Raw genomic sequence first — 25228 nt, forward strand, 5'->3', positions numbered from 1 at the left:
GCGGTATGGCCTCGGGCGGCGCGACCGGTAGCGGCGCGACCGGCAGCGGCATGGCCGGCGGTGGCAGGGCCGGTGGCGGCGGGGCGCCGGGCGGCAGCCCAGGAGCCCGATCAGGAGGAGGAGGAGCAGGAGGAGGAGGAGGAGGAGGAGGAGGAGGAGGAGGAGGAGGAGCGGCCGGCGGCAAGGTGAAGAGGCGGCGCCACCGTTTGGGCGCCGCGAAGCCCCCCTGTGCCAGGAGCAAGCGGGTGAGGAGCGGCCCCCCCACAGCGGGCCCTTCCCCCTCAGCCCACCAGTTACCCCCTTACTTACCCCCTTACCTTACCCGCCCCTTTATCCCCTTAGTTACCCCCTACCCACCTCCTTACCCCCTTAGTTACCCCCTCGACCGCTTAGTTACCCCCTTAGTTACCCCCTCAACGGCTTAGTTACCCCCTTAGTTACCCCCTCAGCCCCTTCCTAACCCCCTCAGTTATCCCCTCAGCCCCTTACTTACCCCCTTACCCCTCTACCCAGCCCATTACCCCCCTCCTCCCCCTCCCCTTCACCCCCAGCCCGCTGCCCTCAGGACCCCCAGTGCCACCCCCAGGGCTTTCCCCGCTCCCTGCACCCCTCCTCAGCCCATCATCAATTCTCTGAACGTTACCTGCCAGGCTTTGCTTCTCGTTTGTGCTGTAGGGTACAGCAGGTTGACGGTGAAAGCGGTCCGTCAATTCGGGGTGTGAAAATCCCCGTGCTGGAGGGGGGACGCGCCGAGATCCCTCCCAGCAGCTCTTTGCTAAGAAATGTCAGGACGCCCAGAGAGATGCTCTGGAGATGCCCTCTGCACATGTTTGTTCAGCCAAAACCTCTCCGCTATGAAATGAGCAACGTAGCTGAGGGGATTGATTATCATATGCAAAACCAAGGGAGCGCTACGCATGGATAGCTGCTCAATTAGGTTTTTATCACTTGCAGAAATGCCAAGTCCCTTATACCATATATTGACAATCAATCTTGTCCATCTAAAGCTGGCCTGGAAGGGCAATGCAAACATTCCCCACGCTTACAGAGCAACCGTTGAAACCTCTGGCTTGAACAGTGCATTAATGTTGAAAGTGCCATAGCTTGCGTGTGCCGACACCGTGTAGCTAACTGATAAACCTTACACGTGGATTAAAAATAATCAGTGGAGATGGTTTTCTAACTTTTCCATTGTCTGTTATCTCTGCGTGTTTTCCAGTAGGTTTATTTAAAGAGTGTGCCAGAGCAAACACGTGCGTGGGGATATCTGGGGGATTCTGCACAGAGAATGGCTGCTGCACATCCAGCGCAGATCAAATTAACAGTAACTTATCAGGGAAGAATTTTAATGATTTGATAAATAGACAAACTGATAGGTGTTACATGTGTGCATTTATTATAGCAGTTAGCTTTGTAACCAGACGAATCGTGCAAATGTTCATAACGTAAAAGGACGAGCTTTGAGCAGATAGCTTGCTTAGAGCATTTGTCAATTAATTTCAGTTTATTTTCAATATCATGTCCACTCTGCAGAAGGTTCTGTGGCTTAATGTTAATTGTCTCTCAGTGATGCAGTTGGGGAGGCACGAAAGCGACCGATGCGATTTTGTGAGGTTATACCTCTGGTTCTGATCCCTACCCCGCTGTTTTTCTCATCCTTCCCCCTACAACTTTAGTCGATAAGTCGATTCTTAGAAATACTTAAATAGATGTGTTTTGTGTGCTTGTGATCGTAATTACAGCCCACCAAACCCTCTGTCTCTTACCATTAAGCTCTGAAGGTGCCTGGGCACTGTAGACAGTATAGTTAGCAGCTTCAAAGTTCCTGGGAACTAGTCCTGGATCTAATTTACTTTTTTTTTCCCCCTACCTGCAGGAGGGATGATTAGCAGGATGCCTAGCTAATGATTGTCTGCTTTCTGGATATTAATTTTTATTATTAATTTTTATTATTAATTATATTCATTTATATTAATGTATCTTTTATTTAACCGTAGTTCCTGGGGCTTTCGGTCAGGTGGGAATTCTCCGATCGTACCCGATGTATGCCGCAGAGTCAGTCTTCTACAAAATACAGCAACAGCTTTAGAAGGCTCTTGCAAGAGGAGGTGCTGGTGCTATAGCTATAGCTGTGTTTCTTCCAGGACATCTTCTGGGTTAGCCTGACTGTTGAGAGCAGAACTGTTTTTTGTGCGTATAGTCACTGCAATTCAGCATTACTAAAATTGAAAATATTTAGATTCACTGATTTTAATGGGTAGTATGGTCCTGACTGTCGCAGTAGATAATTGCTGAACTTCTGGTTTAGTTGGTTTTCACGTGAGGGTGCGAAGAGGAAGAGTCCTGGAACAAGTCTGTAGGTCAGGAGCTGTTCAGGCGTAGAGTTTCCTGATAGCCTTGCAGATTGACGACCTGCTGGTGAATTTTGGCAGAGGTTTCAGAACTTTGAACCTTGCCAAGGTCACTTGGAAGTGCAGAAAGTGATAGGTAGTTGTAAATCAATCTTAGGTGAATTTTAGGTTTACCAGAAGTGTAGCGATCCTATGCCAGGGATCAACCTCGTCGTCGTCTTCTGAATATTTGCTGTATAATATCTGTCTTCAAGGTCCGTGGAAGGTGGTATCCCAGCATATGCTGTTGACTGTGTTTCTGTAATTAAACAAGTGTTTTTTCTTTCAAGCAGGGAATAATTAGCAGAATGACAGAAACGGTGAAAAATATTGTACCGGCCTGGCTGCAGAAGTATTTCAATAAGCGTGAGGAGGAGTGTGTAGACAGAAATGAATCTGCAAACCAGGAGGAGACTCCGGTAAACTATCACCTCGATTATGCAGATGAAGATACCATAATCGATGAGAGATTCACGCCTGAACCAGCAAGAATTAGTAGACGAGGTATGTGAAAAATCATTTGGAATTCTGGCCATCTGTATTTATTCACAGATTTCTAGTTTTGAATCTGAATTTCAAAAGGAAATTGGAATGAGGGTTTTGACAGAATGAAAAAAAACCAAAAAAAGTCAAAACTGTTTGTGAAACCGTCTTAGCTTTAAACTGTATACACAGTTACGAAGCATACATCTTATGCTCTTGGAAGGCATCAGTTAACTTTAGGTACTCTATTAGCCAGGTGCTAAATGCTGAAAATAAGTCATTTGCAAGTGTGCTGGGTTGCATTTTCCATCTTTTAAAAGATATGGAATGAAAATCTGTCTAATTGCCTAAGGCAATTAAAAAAATTAATTTGTTTTGCAGTCTTCGAAACAAAAGACTAGATGCTAGAATGGCAGAGGAAAATTCCGTCTCGTGTCCCGACTTTGTTTGTTTTGTTTTGTTTTTTTTTGTTTTGGGCTTTGATCAATTTAGTAAAGTTCCTCGTTAACTTGATGGTGAACTGGGGAACTTGTGCACGGACGTGGTTTATGAGATTATTATCCTTAAAATATTCAATAACTTTAAGGTCTACGCGGGGGGAGGGGGTGTCTTTGAAAAGGTATTTGACCGTTGGCAACGAGGTTTGCAAGTCCTTTACCTCATGAAAGATTAATTTGTCTTATATCCAGTGCCTCTCACTGTTCCTGTAGTCCTGTTGTATAAATTTGCATCTATTCTTATTTGAGTTTCTCTTAAATTAGCTGTTTTGGGGAAGTCAGCTTTTAATAAGTAAAGAAGTTTTGTCTGAGCGTGCGTAGGTAACCATAGATAATGTGGAAAGTCAGTTGCTTCTGTTGTTGGCAGAATCAAAAAATAAGGAGGAAATATCTTTGCCTCCAATCTCATCTAATTGTAAACAAGGAGATTGATGGCTTTCTGTGTAGCTGTAGCTTGGGAATGAGTTTGGAGAAAAGAATAGAGAAGGTCTTCGTGACTGAGGAACACATGTTGGCTTTCCTATGTAACTGCGTGAAAGGAGCTTTCAGTAAGAACAGCTGCACTGCAAGCTTGCTAACTCCAGGAGATCAGGAGCAGGTGGACACCCTGGAACCTTTTGCAGCTTATGTTGCTGTCCGTGGGTGTTACTTACTATGCTTAAGAATAAGATTTTTTTTTTTAATTATTACTACATTTTGAAACCAATGTGTTTCTTCAGTTCTGAGGTATCAGTGTGCTGGAGCCTATATTGGGTGGCCTTCCGCCTGAATACCTTTCTGTATCTCAAACGGTGCTGTCCTAAAAATCTGCTCATGGTTTGGAGAGCTAATTAGTGGTACTGCAGTGGTTATGAAGATTGAACTAACTAGTTTAAGCTTCAGTTCAAGTATCAAGAGGATAGTGGCTCAAAGTCATTTGAATTGCCCAGATTCCTGGGAGAGACAGTAGGCTTTCATCAGGCAAAATACCCATGAATAGTTCCATTCATTTAGCAAGATAGACTTCAAGGCCACCTATTCCAGGCCACTGGCATTGTTTGCAGACCCTTTGCTTCAAGAGGGAAAAATGCTCATCTGGTTACTTGGGTCAACATCCTTGTCCCTTGGGTCAAAATCCCAATAGTTAATGGGTAGGAGATGATGTTTTGCCTCTAACGTGAGCTGATATGGAAGAACTTGGGAAAAAAGTACTGCAAACGTTCATTTTCATGTTGTGTATTCAGATTAATATAACCTTTGTTCCAATATTATGGAAGCTGCAGTGTTATCTGTAATTTACCGTGTAATCTCAAATTTTGTAAAGCTTATTGCAAGCTGTACATGGGAGAAGGAGTATATATGTTTGATTTAGTGAACGGCCAAGTCAGCGTTAGAGCATTTGAGCACGGGGTCAGAATGTGGTGTTGTAAAACCTCATAGTTAACTACTTCTGGATGCAACATTAATGCTGTGTATCGCAAGCAGTGTTGTTGTTGTAGCCAGACAGTTAGATGCAACCGTATCTGGGTGAGGAAGAAGTTAAATTTGGCTTCTCTCTTTTTGCGCTTAGAACTTGGCAATAGCATGGCTGTCGATAGGAAACAGGTTTTGGCTTCTGTGAGCTTGTCTATAGCAAAGCTAATTATCTCCCTGTTCTTGTCTAGAACCATCCACAAGTAGATCAGCACTGAACTTCCCAGTTGTGTTAACAAGGCCCTCTCTTCATCGGAGCCGTCTGAGTTACACCATGCTGGATTCTCCTGTCCCACCTTGTCAGCCCTCGACATCTTCTATATTTGGCATTGGCAGTCCTAGGCTGTCCTTCATAAAAGAAATAGAAGATTCTACCTCTCAACAAGACGATGATAACATCTCAACAACCAGTGATTCCTCCTCTAGAGCATTTGATGAAGGTGATTTTTGTGTTCTCTGTTTAATTGACTTTTTTTTTAATGTGAAGTACCTTGCGTTCTTTAATATTCCACATCACCTTAGTAAATAAAATAGGTGAATGTCAACTTTGGATGCGAGAATTAAATTGAATTTTTAGTGTTTTAGAAGTATATAATCCTATCACCTTTTTAATAGAAGCGTGCTTTGGAATACGTTTATGATACCCTGATGTTAGAAAGAGTCAGTGCTGAAATATACACATTCAGCTAGGTTATATGTAAATTTTGAACTGGGACGGTAGGAAATCAGGCTGACTTGCCGTAGCTTGACAACTAGGCTGATTGTCTAGAAGGAAGAGTGACTCAGAATATCTAACAGACAGCTGGTTAAATGTGAATAAGTGCAGGTGACAAATAGGAACACGAGATGTTTTCCTGTGTTTCAGCAAGAGAAGATAAAGAAACTACTCTGACATAAGCTATAGGCTGTTTTTTGACCTTTCTTGGTAGAAGGCTTCAGCTGTCAATACTTTCATGTCTTTTGCCAAATTCATTGAGGAAAGCACACCATTTTAAAATAAAAAATAAGCATCGTGTCGATGTAGGTTGGTACGTAGGTCTTCTCGCTGAAAGGGCGAACAGCAGGTTTGCAGCTTTTTCTAGTCCCCCATATAGACAGGGACTGACGTGTGCTCAGCAGGTTTTCCAGAGAACTTTTGTACAGCTGAGAGTAGAGTTGCTGGGCTTTAGCAATATAACCTGAGTGCACTAGAACTTTCTGGTGTGTCTTCGTAAAACATACATGGGCAGAAGATCGTTAACTCTTAGAGCAGCCTTTGGGGAATCTTCCAGGTTTAAAACCTGTGCGATTATGATCTGTGCTGGCCTCCAGCCTTTTACCAACACAGAAAAAAGCTTTGTCCGTACAAATGCACTGATGTTTATGCGGTCCTCTTTTATCTTAGCCTGAAGGAAAAAAATATCTGCATTGGAAGCACAGTATTAACTTGGTAAGATTGCTGAAAACTACTTGCAGCTCTGTGAACAGTTTTCAAGTTTGTAGGTGATACTTGGTTTTCAGTCTGTACGTGAAGTTGATCTATTTAAGGAAGCTGAAGTCATGCTTATTTTTCTGTATTGAAGAACTTGAATTAGTGTGATCTTTATTGTTAAAGTTCTGTACGTACGAGAGGCATTTACATCTAGCATACGTCATTTTGGCAGATGTTGCAGTTTTAAAAAATACTTCATCATCACTGCTCTGGCCCGCAGGAGCTGAAAGAACTCATTCCCTCTCGCAGCATTCTGCAGCTAGCTCTAAGAAACCTGCATTCGGTTTATCTGCTTTTGGAGGACTGTGTCCTGTAAGTACTGCACAGTATTTCTTTTAATCAGTTTGAATGTGTACCTGTTTTTCTATCCACCTATCGTACTGTGTTTCCGTAGGCACGTGGAAGCACATCTGTTTTTAAGCAAAACCAGCTTGGGTTTTCTCCATTTTACCCCGGAAAGACGGCCTATGGTGGTGCAGCTGTAAGATCAAGGCAGCAAAGAACGGAACCTTATCGGGTATGACAAAAGTAGTGTAGTATTAGTAGTCAAATGTAGTAGTCAAACCTGGCTAATATTTATCTGTGGATCTTCTTTTCCAAGCATGCCTACATTCATGCTATGGATATGTTGTATAAACCTGCAGTCTTTGAAAATATCTAAAATCAACTTTGCTGATCCTTTGTTCTTCTGGTACACAGAGGCATGCAGGACTAAATGCAGTCTCAAGATAAGCAGTAACATGCTTTCTGTTTTGAACGATTCATATAGTTCTTGGAGAGAGTTATTTGCCCCCAAGTGTTCTTGGAAATAGCAAATAAAAACTGCTGACAACTCTGATTAGCTAGAGCTGAATCGAAAAGGAAAGTCAAATCAGGTTTGGTAGGAATGTATTTAAATGAAAGTGACTTTTATCGATAAATCAAAAGGAATTTTAAGAAAATGAAAACGCGGGTTTGCTGGCTCTGTTCTGACAGTCCATTTCATTTGCCCCCAAGAGTTCTTGGAAATAGCAAATAAAAACTGCTGACAACTCTGATTAGCTAGAGCTGAATCGAAAAGGAAAGTCAAATCAGGTTTGGTAGGAATGTATTTAAATGAAAGTGACTTTTATCGATAAATCAAAAGGAATTTTAAGAAAATGAAAACGCGGGTTTGCTGGCTCTGTTCTGACAGTCCATTTGTGCAACGGAAAAAGGGCAGTACAAGTACCTCACTTACGGGAAACCTTGAAACCTTGTGGTGCAAAGCTGGGAACCCTCTTTGGTCGGCTATTTTTGTTTTTTACAATATTACTGCATTATGGTAAAAAGAGGAACCAAAATACTAGGCTTTTAAAGGAGAGAGTAGCTTGCTTCTTGCTGCTTGCTGTGAATGACAGCAAGGTACTAGAGAGTCCAGCGAAGGGCCACCAAGATGATCAAGGGACTGGGAGCACCTCTCCTCTGAGGAGAGGCAGAGACTGCTGGGCCCGTTTAGCATGGAGGAGAGGAGGTTTGGGGGGATCTTATTGGTGTATATAAATACCTGAATGGATGGTGCAAAGAGCATAGAGAGCCATTGTGTTTTCAGCAGTGCCCAGTGCCAGGTCAAGAGGCAACAGGCACAAACTGAAACGTGAGGCTCTGTCTGAGCATCAGGAAATGCTTTTGCACTGTGCGGGTGATGGAGCCCTGGCACGGGTTGCCCGGAGAGGCTGTGGAGTCTCCCTCTTTGGAGGTCTTCAAGAGCTGACTTGACATGGTCCTGGGCAACCTGCTCGGGGTGGCCCTGCTTGAGCGGGGGGGTAGACCAGGCGATCTCTAGAGGTCACTTCCAACCTTAACCATTCTGTGGTTCTGTGAGTCTCACTTGTGTTTTTCTATGCTGCGTGGTCTGCTTCCTGTCTTCACATCGTGTGATAAGCACAGTGTGGTTATTTGAGGGGTTTAACCTGGGAAGAAAAAAAGTCACACCAAAGGAAGTTTTTGACTGATATTTGAAGTTGGGTGGTGCAAATAAACAGTTTACTTTTTCAGTGTAATGTTTAGATCTGTTACAGTTTAAATCAGATCTTTATCTTTTAAGACAAAGATTTGCAGCCAACTTTAATCTTGGGGGAAGGGAGGAAGCAAGAGAGAAGTAAAACTAGTTCCTGGTTATGATTGTATACACTGATTTTAAGATGGTACACTTAGACCATCGTGAAACTCTGAGGTCTGTGTTGTTACTGAAAATGCTTTCTGTACCACAAGCCTTTTCTTGAGTTCTGTTTCCCTGATTACTGCTTCGGAGGCCTTAGCAGTCCTAGCATCATCCGTCTTGACCTTTTACAAGTACGGAGTTCTTTTATTGCTCGTGCAACAAGCACGTGCAAGATGCACTGAGGCCCAAGGTAAACTTCATTAAACTCCGAATGTATTCTCTTCTTTATGGCTTAAACTCCCAGTGACTGCATTTTTCTCTGTCATCAGAATATATTGATTGTATCATCAGTGTAGCCTTGGGACGTAAAATACATGCCTCTTTAGCTCAGAATTGACCATTGTAACACTTAAAATGCTAATTTTTCAGGCACAAAGGAGAGCGAAAGCTAGACAAGAAACTGTGCGGTCCCGCGCTACCTTAAGTACCTCAGCACGGCGCATCTTGGAGGCAATGGAGAAGCTGTCAAGCCCTTTGTTGGTAAATAGCACTTCTTTTAATCTGTTTTTGCTTCATGTGTTTATAAAACTTAGTAAATGTGCCATCAAAGGATAAAGATAAAACTATTCTTCCTTACGTTGTGGCAGGTTTAATTTATTGCGCTGTTTTTTCAACAGGATGCTAAAAGAATGGCATCTGTTTTGCCGCTGTGTTGTGTAAGTTGACCGTGAACCCCCATATTTTTGTTGCAGGGAACCCTCTCTCTCAGGAAAAAAAAATTGCCCTCTAATAGTTATGCTTTTTTTTTTCCCTTAGCCTCCGGACATAGATAAACCGGATATTACTGACTTCCAGTCCAAACGAAGAAAGGTAAGAACCAATAATGTCTTAAGCTGAGGTAGATAACTTTTTCAATGCTTTATCACTATTAGAAAAATTTTCTCAAACCTCAGTGACAACATAGACATCAAATCAAGTTAATATTGGCATGTATCCACAATAGATGATGGGTTGTGAAGATTACTCAGGTTAAGAATTATGTTATCTTTGTAAGTTGAGAGCAACAACTCTAGAACACACCAAGTCGTTTTATCTTGTCCCCCAACTCGGGGTGAAGCTGCATATTAAAATTCCTGTTGAGGCAAGTTTTCTCTTGAAGAAATGATCACAAATAGAAAAATACTGATTGAGTGGTCATATAGACTTTGTACAGAATTCCGTGTTCATTCGGGCACAGAAAACTAGTTTTTGTGCTTTTTATCACCATTCAAAGTAAAGAGGAGGAAAATTGTTAATTTCCGACGCTATAAATCTTACGCTCCTAAATTCCTATTTGGATGTAGCACAGAACTGGTGATAATGCTGTGGTAAAGCATGATTTCCTTTCATTTTCTTTAAAAAATGAAAACTAGTCATCTTTTTTTGATGACTTTAGTTAGGGGTATCATTAAATTGCAAAACTGTACCAGGCACAATAGCTCTTGGTGTATTAAATGCCTAACTGGGGGAATTAATATTTTTCATTTTTACCTTTAAAACCAGCGATGAACCATCGTTGGAGTCTGATAAATTTTCCATAAAATTAAATGGGCATCTCTTTCTGCGAAAACATCTGTGTTTCCAGTATCAGTCTGAGTGTACAAATGACCACTTGTTAAGTGTATGGGCTTCTTAGGCTGGAAATCAAAGTGGACAGTAATACTGGTTGCTTATTGCTTTTAACTCTTTCAATCTCTGTATTGTTTAGCCAGCACAATCTCCATTTGGTAAAGTTCTAAAATGAATGTAGCAGCAACTGCTTAGTTTTTAGGGGGGTAGAGGTTTTTTTTTTTCTTTTTCTTTTCCGACGCTATAAATCTTAACGCTCCTAAATTCCTATTTGGAGGTAGCACAGAACTGGTGATAATGCTGTGGTAAAGCATGATTTCCTTTCATTTTCTTTAAAAAATGAAAACTAGTCATCTTTTTTTGACGACTTTAGTTAGGGGTATCCTTGGGCTTATTAAATTGCAAAACCCTTAAATGACCACTTGAAGATCAGGTGACTGAAGGAAATAACAAGATGTGCAAACTTTTCATCTTCTGTTCTAATGAGCAAAGGGACAGTGTCTCAAGAAGTTTCTGTGCTAATTCCTTGATTGGATGGATGTATAATTAAGTTTACAATCACTTCAGAGTTTACAAACATCTCAGATTTCCTGGACCATCTTTTCACCATCTGCCAAATTACAAGGGCATGGAGAAGTGAAGTATATCATAAATATTATCCAAATAACTAAAACCAAATCTGGTGTGAATTCTCAGTTATATTATAGCAATACACCTGTGATAAGGCATTAAGAAAGATCTGCCAGATTTGCAACAGAGAGCCTGAAATTGTCAGCCACTAAATGAATGTTGCACGCAGCTGTCAGTGGGTGAAAGGAGATAGATTGTCTATTCATAATACTAGAATTCATAATGGTGGCGGGAGAAGGGTAGCCCGTGATGAGAAGCAATTATTTGCTGAGGAGACGATCGTGTGTTTTCCTGCTAAAGTGAACATGCGGTTGACGGAACACTTGTGCACTCGGGCTAAACTTCTGCAGTGGGTAGCAGTGATGTGGTATTTTTCTTATTTCAAGGAACTGTACCAGGCAGAATAGCTCTTGGTGTATTAAATGCCTAACTGGGGGAATTAATATTTTTCTTTTTTACCTTTAAAACCAGCAATGAACCGTCGTTCACTCGAAGTAGATTTGTGAACTTACATAAAACATGTCTTATTCAAGGTTTCAAACTGAATGTAGTATTTTTTAGAAAGACGCATTTTTATATACTTTAGAGATAGTGTGAATCCTATTACTAAGAGCTGGGAGATACTGTGAAATTAAAGCTGCAGCGTAAACAAAAATTTCCTGTTGGTATTGATTTGAACAATAGCATGCTTCCTAAGACTGTATTTTCTGATCCTTAAGACCGCAGGCGGAGCCATCGGTAAATCTTGTAGCCTTTAGGGTTTGTTTTCTGTCTGACAGTTCAGTTAAGTCAGTTTTGCAGAACACGCAGTGGTCTGTGTTAAAAATTAACTCTGGTCTGTGAAAACGCTTTGAAAAGGGAAGTCAAACCCACTACTTGAAGTGCATCTAATGCACATGTAAAGCATTGGATCATATTTTAATGAATGAGATTATTGTAAGACTGACAAGTTGTTTTTTTTTTGAGTGTGTTCTATTATTTGTGTAACTTTGAAGGGGGAAAATGTAGGGAATGTGAAGCCCAGAAGCCTGTATAATTAGTTGCTTAACACTTCGAATGTTAAATTAATGAATTAAGCTACTAAAAAAAAAAATCACAGTGTGGGCAGAGGAAAAGATAGGAGCATATTCTAGGAACATGGGTTATTTTAATTATGGTAGCATGAATTATTTTGTCTATGAAGCTAACTGCCAAATTTTGAAATGGAATTCAGTCAGACTTTGGCTACTTATATATAGCTTTATGGATTTCGTTACTGGTTTTCTGGTGATTTCCCTCTACAAGTTGAACGGTCTTTAGAATTTTCAAATTGCGTTCACTGAGTGCCAAGACCGATGGGGGGAGGTTTATAGTTCTGTAATTTGTTTTCATCAATAAATATTGGAATTAATTTGGGTGGACGTAAGGATAAATTGATTGCTGTTTCCCTTTCAAAGCTGGAATCCCAGAATGCATTCCAGCCTCCACCTGTTAAGAGACTTGTGACACCAACGGTAAACCGTCAACCGATGCGTTATACGCGGTATTCTGAACCATCACCGACTTCAACTACTCAGTCCAGCAAAATTTGCCAGAGAGTAGACACAAAGTTCCAAGTGAGTACATTTTTGAGTCCTTATGTGCCTGTTTTTTTTTTCCAGTCTTGGAATGTTTCTCAAACCAATTGTTATCCTATCTTTGCAAAAAGTACTGATAGTATGTTTGAGGCGAGCTTTAAGGCAGTGGGAACCATTGTGAAATAGCAGCAACTGCTTAGTTTTTAGGGGGGTAGAGTATTTTTTTTTTTCTTGTTGATAAATGATAGAAAACAGAAAAGTATGTCCCTTTTACGGGGTTGGTAAACACAAGTTTTGATGAAAACTCTCCCCCCCACACACACAATTTTTGTCATTTTGTTTAAAGTAATTACTTTCTTTGTTGGAGGATTTGACAAATTTGATTTAGTGTTCTATCAGTTTGTCCTCAATGCTGAGTGAAGCAGTGATGCTTACTTTAGCCCCAAAATTTAACTGAACTGTACCCACAATGCTGAATTAGGGAACAACGTTAAGTAGGTGAGGTGTATTCAGTGCTATAAAATTAAAAATAAATAAATAAAATAAAAACCACAAAAAACCACATGAAGTGGTTGTTGGTACTTTGTGTATTCTGTACATATTCAGCTAACCCTTGAACTAAACTTAACTTGCAGGGGATGAGAGAGAAGACTTTGCCTGCAGAACAGCGAGCAGAACCATCTGAAAGGTATGACATCTATTAATTTAAAACTTACTTGAAGGAAGAAAGAAATCTCCTTTTTCAGTACGGTCTGCACCTGAAAGGTGGTGACAGTTCTCAGTAAAAGGAATGGGAAATCCAATGAAAATTTTGTATTTTGAGGCAGCTGCAAAGTCTGGATTGTGTTTGAAGATCAATATAACTTTGAGAAAATTGTTGTTTTTATGAAAGGAAGGAAGATGAGCAAGAATAAAACTACTGATACACCACTTTTTATCCCAAGTTTATCTTCTGAGTAGGATATGAAGATGGGAAACGAGGCACGTTATAATGCTGTATCCACAGAAAGGATCTTTGCTATTGAAGGCCTAATTTTTTCCTTCTACAGGAAATATGGCTCATTTTGTAGTTTAACTAAATCTGTAGCGTTACAAATTTTGCTTTGACAGATATTTCATGGTTTATAACTCAGTTTACTTATAACAAAATAATTTGTCCCTCCTAATGTTCCCTAGGGGAAAAGCTATTAGTTTTAGCTATTTAATTGCTTGCAGTTTGAAAGCTCTGTCCTAATGGGATGATTCTTTCTGAAGCATTCTTTAGAAGGTGAAGTAGGGGAAGTGAGTTACAGTTCAGGAGGATGTTTATTGATGTGTTTTTTTCTTTATTTTTTAAGCAAAAACATGGAGGAAGGTTTATGATTTATTATTCTTTTTTTTAATACTCCTTTCATGATGAAGTTAATTGTCTGCTTTGAGTTCACATGAAGACCATGTGTTCTTTAGAATCATTTGAGGCCAAATGCTAACTCATCTCTAAAATAAAAAAAATCCAGCAGAATTAATTGAATTTCTTCTTGAGGAGACTGCTTTGTGTTATACTGCTTTCTTGGTTTAGGTCAAATGAGTTATCCTCCAGATAATATTGATGGCTTTTCCTTCTGGGAAAATGGTGTTTTGGGTAATAATGCTTGAGTTAAGAGACTTTGCACTCGGTTTTTAGGGGGTCGCTCTTTTCAAAGAACAGTAGCAGGGAATTTTGTTGACTCTATGCTCATCTGCCAAGCAATTCTTATGTGACCATGGGCATTCTTTGGCTTGCAGAAAGAACTCAACACTTTGTTTTGGCATCTAAAAGTTGGACTTCACAACAACCACCTTTTTAGGGGTGGAAGCGACTGGCTTTAAGGTTCTGGTACAGGTGCAATCAGGTGCTGGGTTTTAATTATGTTTTTTTCAAACTGTTCTAAATTGTCTCTGTTAGAACTCCTTTCTACTTCTCCATTTAGGAAGGAGATACAGCAAACTCATACTGCTTTTGATTTCGTTCACAAAGTTTATTGCAGTGCCCTACCTTTTGTTTGTAGAGTAGGTAGTGGTGGTAGTGTTTTTTGTGATGCTGGTCTCTGTTGGGTGCCATGTTCTGGAGCAGGAGCACCACACTGATCTGCTGGCAAGAGTCCCTTTGGACAGTTGAGTTGGAATACTCAGTAAATCTCTGGCCCACCAATGCTATATATCTATGTGTGTGTGTGTATGTGTATATATTTTAAACCTGAGTCCAATTGTAGATTAGACTTGCTTGAAGGCTGACAACTGTCTTTGCCCCCTTGAAGCTCACAGGTGTTAACAGAAAGAGGAATATGGGCTGTTATGGGCAAGCGATAGTTGTCTGAATGAAGATCTATTTTGATGTAAGACTTTTTTCAGAATTCTAATGGATTGACAGTTCGGATTAGAGAAAAGTCTGAGCATATGCCTTAGGGATCTGTCTTCCTCTATGCAGTTACAGTGCTAAGCAGGCTGTTGTCAAGTATTTGACAAGTTTAGACCAGTTCTCCTCCTCAGTATTGTGGGAGTTTGACCTGGTGTCTTCCAGTGCGATCTAATGCACTTCTGTACTGACTGACTGATTGGCTGCAAGATAAGCTTTGATGTCACGGTTTTTCCAGGCATACTTCATTTTCTTGCCATAGTACTTTTGTTAGAGTTATTCCCTATTCCACTTCTGGTTTGGGTTATTTTTTCCCCATTTGCTCTTGGATTAGGATATCTTTCTGGTTTTGAGCTAGGCTTTTTTAAGTACCAGAAAAACGCCTTTGTATGCCTTACAAAAGGGATCTGTATTCATGTCTGAAAAGACTTCTGGAATGTTGGCATACCCAAACACCTCTGCTGTTCCTGCTGATGGCCACATGAAAGCCAGAGCTGCTTCTGAAGCTTAGGCCATATTACCTTGCCACACAAGTCTAAGGCGTCCCTATTCTATCAGAGCTGTTGGCAGTGTTTCCCATGTGTATGTGTGCATATGTGCACTCTTTCTGTATTTTTGTGAGCTGTTCTTTTATATCCCTGCAAAAGATACACGTGCATCGCAGAATCAGAGAACCAGTCCTATTTAAAGGAAGCACTGGAAAATAACAATCTAAATCAGCTCTTCTATTTCAGGTCTTCTGGCTTAGTCATTGTTCCCATGTGAACGGTGCACTTATGTATGTCCTTTTCATTGCTGCTGTTAATAAAGTTTTTCCTGTTTAGAACATCAAGTATTTACCAGCGTTTAGCAACTTGTGAGACAGCTTTAGTTTTTTTCTGATCAGCAGGTTTCAATTCTAGGACTAATAACAGCTCTAATATCTTGAAAAAAAAATTTGGCTGGTAATTTTTTTTTCTCTTGTTTCCCCCAACTTCTGTACTGTCGTGTGCTAGCAATGTGACCAGCTACAAATTCAGTACTGCTGCGTCCAATGGTCTGTCTTCAGGAGTGAGTAGCGGAGGCGGCAAAATGAGAAGGGAAAGAGGAATACACTATTTATCAAGAGCTGTACAAGAACAGGTAAGTGACTCTTAAATTAATTGCTGTCACTGAGCTTACTGAAGTAACTAGCTAAGTGTGTCAGTTTTATTGCATCATAGTAAATTATAACAATACCGCTTTATTTTTGCATTGTTTTTGTTTTCTTGTGGGTTTCAGAGCAGGCTCCAATTGATTTCCTGTGTTTGAATACCTGAACTTTGCTTATGTAATTTTGAAATTTTTAATTCTCTTACCTTGGAGATTCTTCAAACTATAACATTTCTCGTTAGCAATTGAATGAATGAGTCCTAAGAAGAGAAGTTTTGGTGAAGGTTTGTATAGTTTTTCTACAGGAATGATACTTGAAACGAGTGCCAAGTATAAAAAGAAAAAAAAGCTTAATTTTTGGTTTCATATTTAAGTCATACAGAAAGATACAGGCCAAGAGTGTGAAAAAGAGTAGTAGAAGAGAGCATTCTGCATGTCTGCTAACGATGACTCAGTTTTTGATACTCACCAAACTCATTGTGAGAGAGTTTTTTTCTCATTTTAATAGGAAAAATCTATTCCATAAAACTATGACCATGAATATTCAGATTATTTTTTCTTTTATTGGATGTTATATAAGCTGCCTGTAAGTTAATTTAAGTATTTACGTTAACATTAAGTATTTAATTAATATGAAGTTAATATTAAGTATTTAAGTTAATTTAAGTTTCAAATCATTAAATGGGACTTCCGGATGATGCAATATAAAGAAATCGTAAACACTGTTGTTTATTCCTGTAACGCAAATAAAATAATGGTCCAAATATCAACAGTTCCATAAACTTTTCAAATCAAAACTGTGAAACAGATGTAAGCTACAGGATGCACTGAATATCAGTAGTACCAACTTACATCCCTGCCTGAGTTAACTTTCAGTGTTCTTGCTGTACAGCTGTTGAATAGAGTATAATGTGGAAGCAGGCCTGCCATAAATTAAAATGACGTGGTAGACAGAGGTGGGGAGATCGGGATTTCTTCTGGAAACTTGCTTTCTCTTAATTTGTATGGATTTTTGTTCTATTTAATTTTGTTAATAAATTGGGTGCGATGGGGTGAGAAAGTAGTATGTCTTGTATAAGAAAAATTAAAATTTGCAACTTTAGGAAGTGGAGGAACCAGTGCTACCGAACATACCCCTACCCATCAGTGCTGCATCGCTGCCTCAGTTCAATTCTAGTTTCGTTGGTAGTAGCGCTGTCTCAGCGTCACCGAGCGCTGTTTCAACAGCAGCAATGAGCACGGCAACTCCAGCAGCTGCGACGGGCATGGCAAATCCATCAGAGGTGGAGGGCATGACAGATCCATCAGAGGTGGAGGGCATGACAGATCCATCGGAGGTGGAGGACTTGACAGATCTATCAGAGGAGGAGGTGGAAGACATGATATATACAACGGCGACGTCGGGCATAACGTGTTCAACAGTGCCCTCAGGCTTGACATATCCAATAATGGCGGCGGGCATGCCATATCTGCTGATGACAAAGGACATATCAAGGTCAACAGCGGCAACGACAAGCGTGGCAAATTCAACGGAGGCAGCAGGCATGTCAGATGCAGCAGCGACGGCGGCGGGCAAGGTAAATCTTTATGCTATAAATAATGTTTACAATGAGTACACTGCTTTATTGCGAGTTGACTTTTTCTGTGGTGCTCATGAAACTAACAAATATTAGTTTCTACGCAGCTGAATGAATTGGGGTTGTATGCCAGTTTGGGGAAAAAGGCATAAATGTTTTGATTCTGCTTCTCTCAGTCTTAGAGCCTGCCAACTCCCATTTAACATGATTGTATAACTGCTTCAAATGCTGTGGAAGTCTGCGGGGGAAGGGGGGTGTGGACTTTATGCCACGTTATTTATAGTGGTTTTGGCAGGGGTAGAGTTAATTTTCTTCGTAGTAGATGATGCTAGATGATGCTGTGTTGCAGATTTGTGAGCAAAACAGTGTTGGTAAGGCACTGGTGTTTTAGCTGTTGCTGAGCAGTGCTTACACAGTGACAAGTCCTTTTCTGTTTCTCACACTGCCCTGCCAGCGAGGAGGTCGGGGATGCACAAGAGGCTGGGAGGGCACTCAGCCAGGACAGCGGAGCCCAGAGGACCGAAGGGATATTCCACACCATTTAGCATCGTGCTCAGCAATAAATGCTGGGGGAAAGAAGGGGAAGGAGTGGGGAGTATGTACAGGGTTATGGCATTTGTCTTTCCAGGTAGCCATTACATGCGATGAGTCATTAATGCTACCTCAAATTTAACAACTTTACTTCTTTACTTCCGGTTCTTTTCCCTGTTCCATTTGGAGGGAGTGAGCGAGTGGCTGTGTGGTGCTTAGTTGCCTGCAATGGTTAAACCACAACTTTATTTAAGTTATTAAATTAGAGGTAACGTGGTCATATAAGCCTCACATAGGATGAGCCTAGGGTGCAATAATTGGCATATTATTGCAATAAAATAAACATTAATCTGTTCCAGAGTACTTGAAATATTTTTTGTACGGTTTGAAGTAGACAGCTGCTTTAACATGTTGAGGTGTTTGCTGAAGTTCTTGGAGTATCATTGGGCTGAGTTTGCCATTCTTCAGCTTCCTGGCTTGCTTTTCCGTGCATTTAGACCTAAGTGGCATCTCCAGCTTTTCCTCTCAGTTTCTGGAATTTGGTTTTGAAGATATTGTCCTATACCCACTTGGAAACTTCCCTGTGTTTTATTATTACTTTTATCTGCAAAATAACTCAAACATCAGGTTTTTCGACGTCACTGCGGGACTTCTGTTGGGTAGTGAATTCAGGTAGTTGTTGCTCTTAAATATAAACCTTTAATTCTTTTGAAAATACAGATACAACCAACAAGTACTGTTAGCAGTCCTGAGTTCGCGTTTTCATCTCCAGTTGTGAAATCTACTGAGGCAGAAGTGCTACCTACGTCTTCTGTAAGTAAAATAATAAAGGAGCTTGACTTTTTTTCTTAGGCATTTAGTAGGCTGTTGCAGAACACTAAAGCAGAATCTGCCTTGATGGAGAAAAGTATGTAGGCTTCTGGCTTATAATTTGTCATTCAGCATGCGTGCTACAAATGTGAAGAGCAGCTTTCAGATTTGGTTTTGTGTGTGCATTCGATTGAAGTTCCTGTGGCTTGAGAATCTGAAAAACCTCTCTTGTTCATAGCAGATTGGGTTTACATTTAGTGTTCCCGTTGTAAAATCGGCAGAACTTTCTGGACCCAGTGGTACTCCAGTGACGCCCTTTCTTACCCTAGGTAACTGAAACTTTAGCACTTCAGATCTGAAGTGCTGATTTTCCTTTTTTTCTTTATTAAATCTTCAATCTCTCCTGTCTGCGCATGCTAGCAATTCCAGGCAGTGTTGGACTTCTGCAGTATTTTTCCGGTGACAGATCTGCTTTTATATTTTTTTTTTTGTTTTGTTGCTTTTTGTTTTGCTTGTAATCATAAAGCATTGCAAAGTAAGTAGAATTTGTGAAGATTCTTATGTGAGAAGCATGAAAGCTGGAAATTCTTGTTTCTAACAAGAGTATAATCTGCTCTAACTAGGTCACATTGTGAAAGCTGGTTTTGTTTTCTTTTGTTTCAAAAGACACCACCACCTCAACCAACATCAACACACAGAAAGAGGAGGTCAAAGATTTTGCTGGTGGTCCCTTCACCACTGCCCACGTATTAAAGGAAGGAAGCGTCTTAGACGTTCTAAAAAATCCTGGAGAGATAATGAACTCCTTTTAAAAAGATGCTGCAAAAAATACGCTAGCATTTTTTATTAAAAAAAAAACCAACACACGACTTATGGTTAATAGAGTATCTGCTATAAATATGAATGTAGGAGAGCATTACATTAAGCGCTGCGTTTGTTAGGGTGCATCTGCCCCCTTCTATTCTAAGTGGTGTTTGTTGCTGGAAGTAAAACTGCAAGATGAAAAGCAGATGGGTTGCATCTCCTTTACGTGTTAGGATGTAATTGTAAATGAGGTACTAAGAGAATTAGCCAGATAATCGGTGTTTCATTTTAAGTAAATACAATTTGTGGAATTGAAAAGGAAATGTTTGTAAAACTCAACACTCCTGTCCCACCTTCAGCCCAGGTGAAGAAAGAATAGGAAAGAGCTTCAGTTCCAAATACATGGCGAAAGCTGCGAATCTTTGGGCCTTAGCTTACAATGGCTCCTGTGGATTAAAATTTAAACTGCAAACAGAAGTGGAGTGTTTTACGTTAAAAACCCTTTTCTGAATTTTGTTTTTAAGCAATTGCAATTGTTTTCAACAGTTTCATAAAGTGTGTCTGTGGAAAAGATATCTTTTAAGAAAAAGGGCTTTATTGAATTTGATCTTTTCCCAAAAGTCTTCTTCTAACTTACATACTTGTTAAGAAGGCAGCACATTTCTCTACTGGAAAGAGCTAAGTGAGAGAAAATACATTGTGCATTTTGTTTAAGGGAAGACCTCTGAGTGAAGTGACATTCACTTTCTTTATCGGTTTAAAAGAAGCAGAATCTAAATCCACATTGTTCAAAGACTTCATTTTTGACTAAAAAAAACCCAACAAACAAACCACAAAACAACTATGTTCAAGGTAGATTTACAAGCAACTTGAGCTGCTGTTTAAGATGCATTTCCTTTAGTCTTTCTGTATTAGTAGCTTGTCTTTTCTGTTAAAATTGCCACCTTTTAAATAAGGAGTTGTCCTGTGTCCGATGCATTTTGAAAAAGATTATAGAAAATTAGACAGTTGTTCAATTGTCTTGAGTTTTTATTATTTAATTAATATTCAGCATCTGTGGGAAAATACCGTTTGGATTGCTGCTCCGAGTACAAACTTCTGTACAGTTACTGGAGTAGATTTGAGTCATCTGCTACGGAAGGAGGAGCTTTAGAAATTTGATTCGATTGGGCATCGCGTCTTAATCAAATTGTATTATTTCCATTCCACGTTGGACTGTCAGATTTCAGTCAGCTACTGTCTGTTTGTACTTGTATCGACCAGTGAAAATGTTGATTTAAAGCTTGCTTGGAAACAAAGAGTTAAATGAAGCTTTAACGAAATGTTCTGTTGTGACCCAGTGCAGCAGATGAAATTTCATCCGTTTAGATAAGATTTCTGGGGACTTCCTGTTGCGCTCGGTCTGAATGTCTAGTTGTAACCATTGGCACCTGAGTTGAAATTTTTGCCCTCTAGTAAAGTCACTTAGTTACATGTAGTGAGGTGCTGCGCTAACAGGAAGACTTTTTTTTCTTGCTTCCTAGACTTTGGATTGTTGAAAACACGCTCTTCTACGTCTGCACAACCTACAACAAGCACAGTGGTTTACACTAGGCCTGCAATAACAACTTTTTCTGCAGGTAAAGAGACTTCTAAACAAGCATCGTACTGGCAATCTGATACATGTGACCCTTTTCTGCAAAACAAAGACATAAAGGACAAATGTGTAACTTGTCAAGCTACTAAAGCGTCAACAGTTGAGAGTATGAAACAGACAGTAAGTTCAAGTCAATGCGACACCTCAAAGCCAGCAGCGCCCCCAGCAGGGATGCTGGGCTTTGGAGACAAATTCAAAACAGTACCTGGAACGTGGGATTGCGATACATGTCTTGTCCAAAACAAACCGGAAGCTACAAAATGTATAGCATGTGAGACACCAAAACCTGGAACGGGAGTAATGCCTGCTCTGACATGACCAGTGGTCACAGACAGCTCGGTGACAGTGACATCCTCCTCGAGCAGCACTGACACAACAGCCACTCTGGGCTTTGGAGACAAATTTAAGAAGGCGAAAGGCTCTTGGGACTGTGGAATATGCCTTGTACCAAATAAGACGGAAGATAACAAATGTGTAGCCTGTCAGTCTGAGAAACCAGGTATGGTCCTTTTTTTCCTGTTGTTTCCATCCTAGCCTCTGTGAATCTTGTACAGAATAAAAGTACGTTGCATATATGGAATATTTTAAGCAACACGATTCCCAGGTACGGTTGATGGGTTAGCGGCTGTCTGCAGGATTGGTTTACAGGCACTTCAGAGGTCTCAGCCCAGGTTCCAGCCTGTCGCATAAATTGAACTGATTGTGAAATGTATTAGTACGGAGCTGGATCAATGCAGATACCCCCGGCTTTGCAGCTGGTGAGGGAAGATGGCTGAAGTGAGTGACTTAATTTAAAAACAACATAGTGATTTTTCACTGGCGAAAATGAGAACTCCATAGAAAGAGTTAAAAATGACTGCGTTTTTCTCTTTCAAAAAATAAGTAAAAAAAATTACAGAATGTGTCCAAAATGCCTCTACTCACCGTTTGTATGTAATTGAGGGGAGATGTGAAGCCAGATTTCAAGACAGTGTAGTCTTAACTAGTCTTAAGCTAAAGCAGAGAGATGCCTATGAAGGTCAGTGGTAGGCTTCAAGAAAGCGAGTGACCCGCTGGGTAACTTCTTCAGGGCAGTACTGGGTTGTTTCCCATTGTGTGTGACCGTAATTGATTTTGAGCGTGGTTGTATTGTTTTTAAAATACGATTCTAATTCTAACTTTGACTCTAAATGTCATTTAACATGCCATTACATCGAAAAACACCTGTGCAAATATATCGTGGAAGAAACAAATTAAGATGGACTAGACCGGGCTTTTGTAATCATCCTGTGCGGTAAGACTGAAATTTCATGAGGTAAGATAATGGATTTCAGACAGAGTTGATTCTCTTGGACTTCCAACCTCTGAGCGGTCAGTCGGCATCTTTGTCTGAGGCTCTTGCCATTGCAAGGAGGAATTTTGGAAATGAGGGGTTTACTGTGACCATGGTGCAGTGAATTGCACGGTTACGTTGCACTTGTCAAGAGGAAGAGCGATGCAAGTAATACTAGGATAAAAGTTTTCTGCGTGTGCTGTGGAAGGGAAGACCCATTCTTGTCTTTCCGGTTTTGAATTAGAAGCGTTATCTTCTGCTTCTCTCTTAAAAGGCACCTTTTTTTTAAAAGGCACCTGTCAGGCCTCTTTATGGAGGTTACACTGTCGTCAACAGCAGCAGAAGCTTGTGTGCTGAACAGAGTTGTGTGTTGTTTGGAAGCTTTGAGTTCCACTCTGGTTTTTTTGTTTGTTTGTTTGTTTCTTTGTGGGTTTTTGGTGGCTTTTATTTTTTTCAGGGGCGGGGGGGGGAGTTGCGGAGTAGTTTTGAACATTTCTGTGGGATTTGACAAATCAAATTTAAAAGTTAATGCTCATTTTATAGTTCATGTTCAAACAGGATGGTTAACTGTCTTGTTTGTCTCACAGAGGGTCCAACACCTGTGACCAGTAGCAGTGCATCTGCATTTTCTGCTCCTTCTGGAGAATTTCTGGATTTAGACAAACTCAAGAAGCCTGAAGGAAGCTGGGATTGGGAGACCTGCTTGGTTCAAAACAAAGCAGAGGCCACGAAGTGTGTAGCCTGTGAAAGTGCAAAGCCAAGCACCAAAGCAGAGCTCAAAGGTAATACTTAATGATTAAAACGAGGATGCATATTCTGTGATTTATTTTTTGGTTTGCTCTGATTTTTTTTATTTTCTTACCTGTTAAGCACAATTATTTTTTCCTTTGAGGTGTGGCAAAATTATTCGTTTTTCCTGTAGGAATATTGCCTAGATAACATCTGTTTCCACACTTTTCCCCAAGAATAAGTTTATCCTTTTTAGAGAAAAGCTTTCATTAATGACGTGCTTGTTCTTTACATGCCCTACACTTTGTTCATTTGGAGTTCAGACTAAAAACATCAAAGAAGTTCGTATACTTTTTAAAGCCAGGTGGTGGGCAGAAAACACAATTGTGAAAAGTTTTATGTAGAGAGGAAGCATGGGGTTTTCTTGTTTGTTTTACTGTTTGGTGGGTTGTTTTTTAGACAGTTTTGACTGGAAAGATCAGGACTAGAATGTAGTTCAAACCTTCACGTACTGCAGATACACCGTGGGTTACGGACTTGACATTCACTTATTTCTGCAGGTTTTGGTGCTGCGGCTGCGTCCACAAAATGCTGCCTTGCCATCATTTACATTGGGTGTTCACTCAGAGTGTTCAGGTGCAGAGTCTGCAGCTGCCTCACAGTTTATTTTGGGAAGGACAGAAGAGAAGCAGTACTTGCAAACCAGTACTTCAGGTAAACAGTGTATCTTTTGTCTTCACTTGTGCGCTTATGTCCATCAAGTAAGACCTCTGAAACCATAGTAGAAAAAATCTGCGGGATTTGATATGTTCATGTACTAGAGCTTTAGAAAAAGTTTAATTCCTATATGCAGCATGTCTTCTGTCCTGGTTATTGATACGTACGCAATTAGTAGCAATCCCTTTTTTGATCTCAACACTAGGTTTAGACAAAAAATTGCGACACCTTAAGGAACCTGTCCTGCATCTCATACAAGCACAGAAGTTGTAGTGTCTCAATGCTAGCAGTACAGTTGGTGGTAAAATCTTTAGTAGGGTGAAATAGAGGCCTCACACTTTTCAGAGAAAAAAAGAGATGAGAGAGAGTATCTTATTCCCACGTACTTGCAACTATGCTGCAGAGTGTACTGCTGTTACTCTAGTGCTACAAAGGTCCAAAAATCACTGAACAGTTATTAGCCAGTTTTGTATTCCTTTAATTTGTTGAAAGACTGCAGTAGAGGATTGAAGTTTTTATTGAGGATCACTGTGTGGAAAAATTCTGATTGTTAAATGTCATTTGTATGACTTAAGAACCACGTTTTAGAGTACAGAATTCAGTATTAATTCCAGAAGGGGTAAGGGGAAGGACATTAGCTAGTAATCCCGAACAAAAGCAGTGTATAGAGCTATACTGATTTTAATCGCAGTATTCTTACAGTTGGTCTGTTACTGAACAGATATGTTTTGGGGAGATATGGTGGCCAGGGAGGCGTGTGTGTTTGTGTGCTTCCTCTTCTAGTTAAGGTTCTGGGGTTTGGTTTAGTCAGGAAAATTCGATGAGGCACCTTGTGTAAAAGGAAATGTTAACCAGCATTTTTCAACACGGTGTAGTCCCTTAAAAGTGTCATAGATGAAAAGAGGCCATAAACGCTGGGGGAAAAAGTTAGTGGGAAACTGAGAGCAGGATCACATTCAGTAGTGAGAGAGCAGCAGCCTAGGGAAAGCTGATGAATGACTGTAACAGATAGTTCTATTTTAAGTGTAAAACAACACTCAGTACTTTATAATGGTGGTCTTACCAGAGGGTTCTTCTCCATGGCTCCTAAAAGCACGTCTTGAAGGCATTCAAGTGCAGTGAACTTAAGCTGTAAGAGTTGGGCTGGTAAGCTTGGCCTGATTTGAAGCTGTAGGCACGGGGCTATAATTTCTGAACAGGCTACAAAAGAAACTGTACCACTGTGCTTTTCAGTGCTCCGTTTAGCAAAGCCATCAAATTGTTGCAGGCAATTGATGTTGTTCTTCTAAGAGCACCTGAAAGATATTTTTGTTTGAAGAGTTCAGAGGTACCGGTTAATACTGGTTCAGATAATTACAGCCAGCTCTTGGTGTTTGCGACCAATAAAGTTTGTAGCTC

At 40.4% G+C, this 25228-nt stretch overlaps 2 protein-coding genes across 5 annotated transcripts in view; both read left to right on the forward strand.

Annotated features, from left to right (window-relative positions):
* Nucleotides 1-22825, forward strand: LOC310894377 (nuclear pore complex protein Nup153-like). Of its 3 annotated transcripts, XM_083824395.1 has the most exons (15): nucleotides 1-245; nucleotides 2681-2894; nucleotides 5014-5262; nucleotides 6466-6605; nucleotides 6688-6810; nucleotides 8845-8955; nucleotides 9232-9285; nucleotides 12090-12248; nucleotides 12845-12897; nucleotides 15579-15705; nucleotides 16818-17291; nucleotides 18543-18635; nucleotides 18874-18961; nucleotides 19299-19420; nucleotides 20959-22825. In XM_083824395.1, exons 1-15 carry the CDS (start codon nucleotides 6-8, stop codon nucleotides 21388-21390), a joined length of 2679 nt encoding a protein of 892 aa, XP_083680521.1. In that variant the 5' UTR covers nucleotides 1-5; the 3' UTR covers nucleotides 21391-22825. The 3 variants fall into 3 exon arrangements, with proteins under 3 accessions (XP_083680521.1, XP_083680522.1, XP_083680523.1); XM_083824396.1 differs by lacking the exon at nucleotides 18874-18961 and having other exon boundaries at nucleotides 20959-21021; XM_083824397.1 differs by lacking the exons at nucleotides 18874-18961; nucleotides 19299-19420 and having other exon boundaries at nucleotides 20960-21119.
* Nucleotides 22820-25228, forward strand: part of LOC310894392 (tRNA selenocysteine 1-associated protein 1-like) — a 7694-nt gene continuing 5285 nt past the window's right edge. For both annotated transcript variants that reach the window (XM_083824431.1, XM_083824432.1), the window contains exons 1-2: nucleotides 22820-23166; nucleotides 23674-23827. In XM_083824431.1, coding sequence (XP_083680557.1) covers nucleotides 22944-23166; nucleotides 23674-23827 — 377 coding nt within the window. In that variant the 5' untranslated portion in view covers nucleotides 22820-22943. The remainder of the gene's footprint in view (nucleotides 23167-23673; nucleotides 23828-25228) is intronic.

The sequence above is a fragment of the Anser anser genome (assembly GCF_964211835.1).
Source record: "Anser anser genome assembly, chromosome: 2".
In the NCBI taxonomy this organism is placed as follows: Eukaryota; Metazoa; Chordata; class Aves; order Anseriformes; family Anatidae; genus Anser; species Anser anser.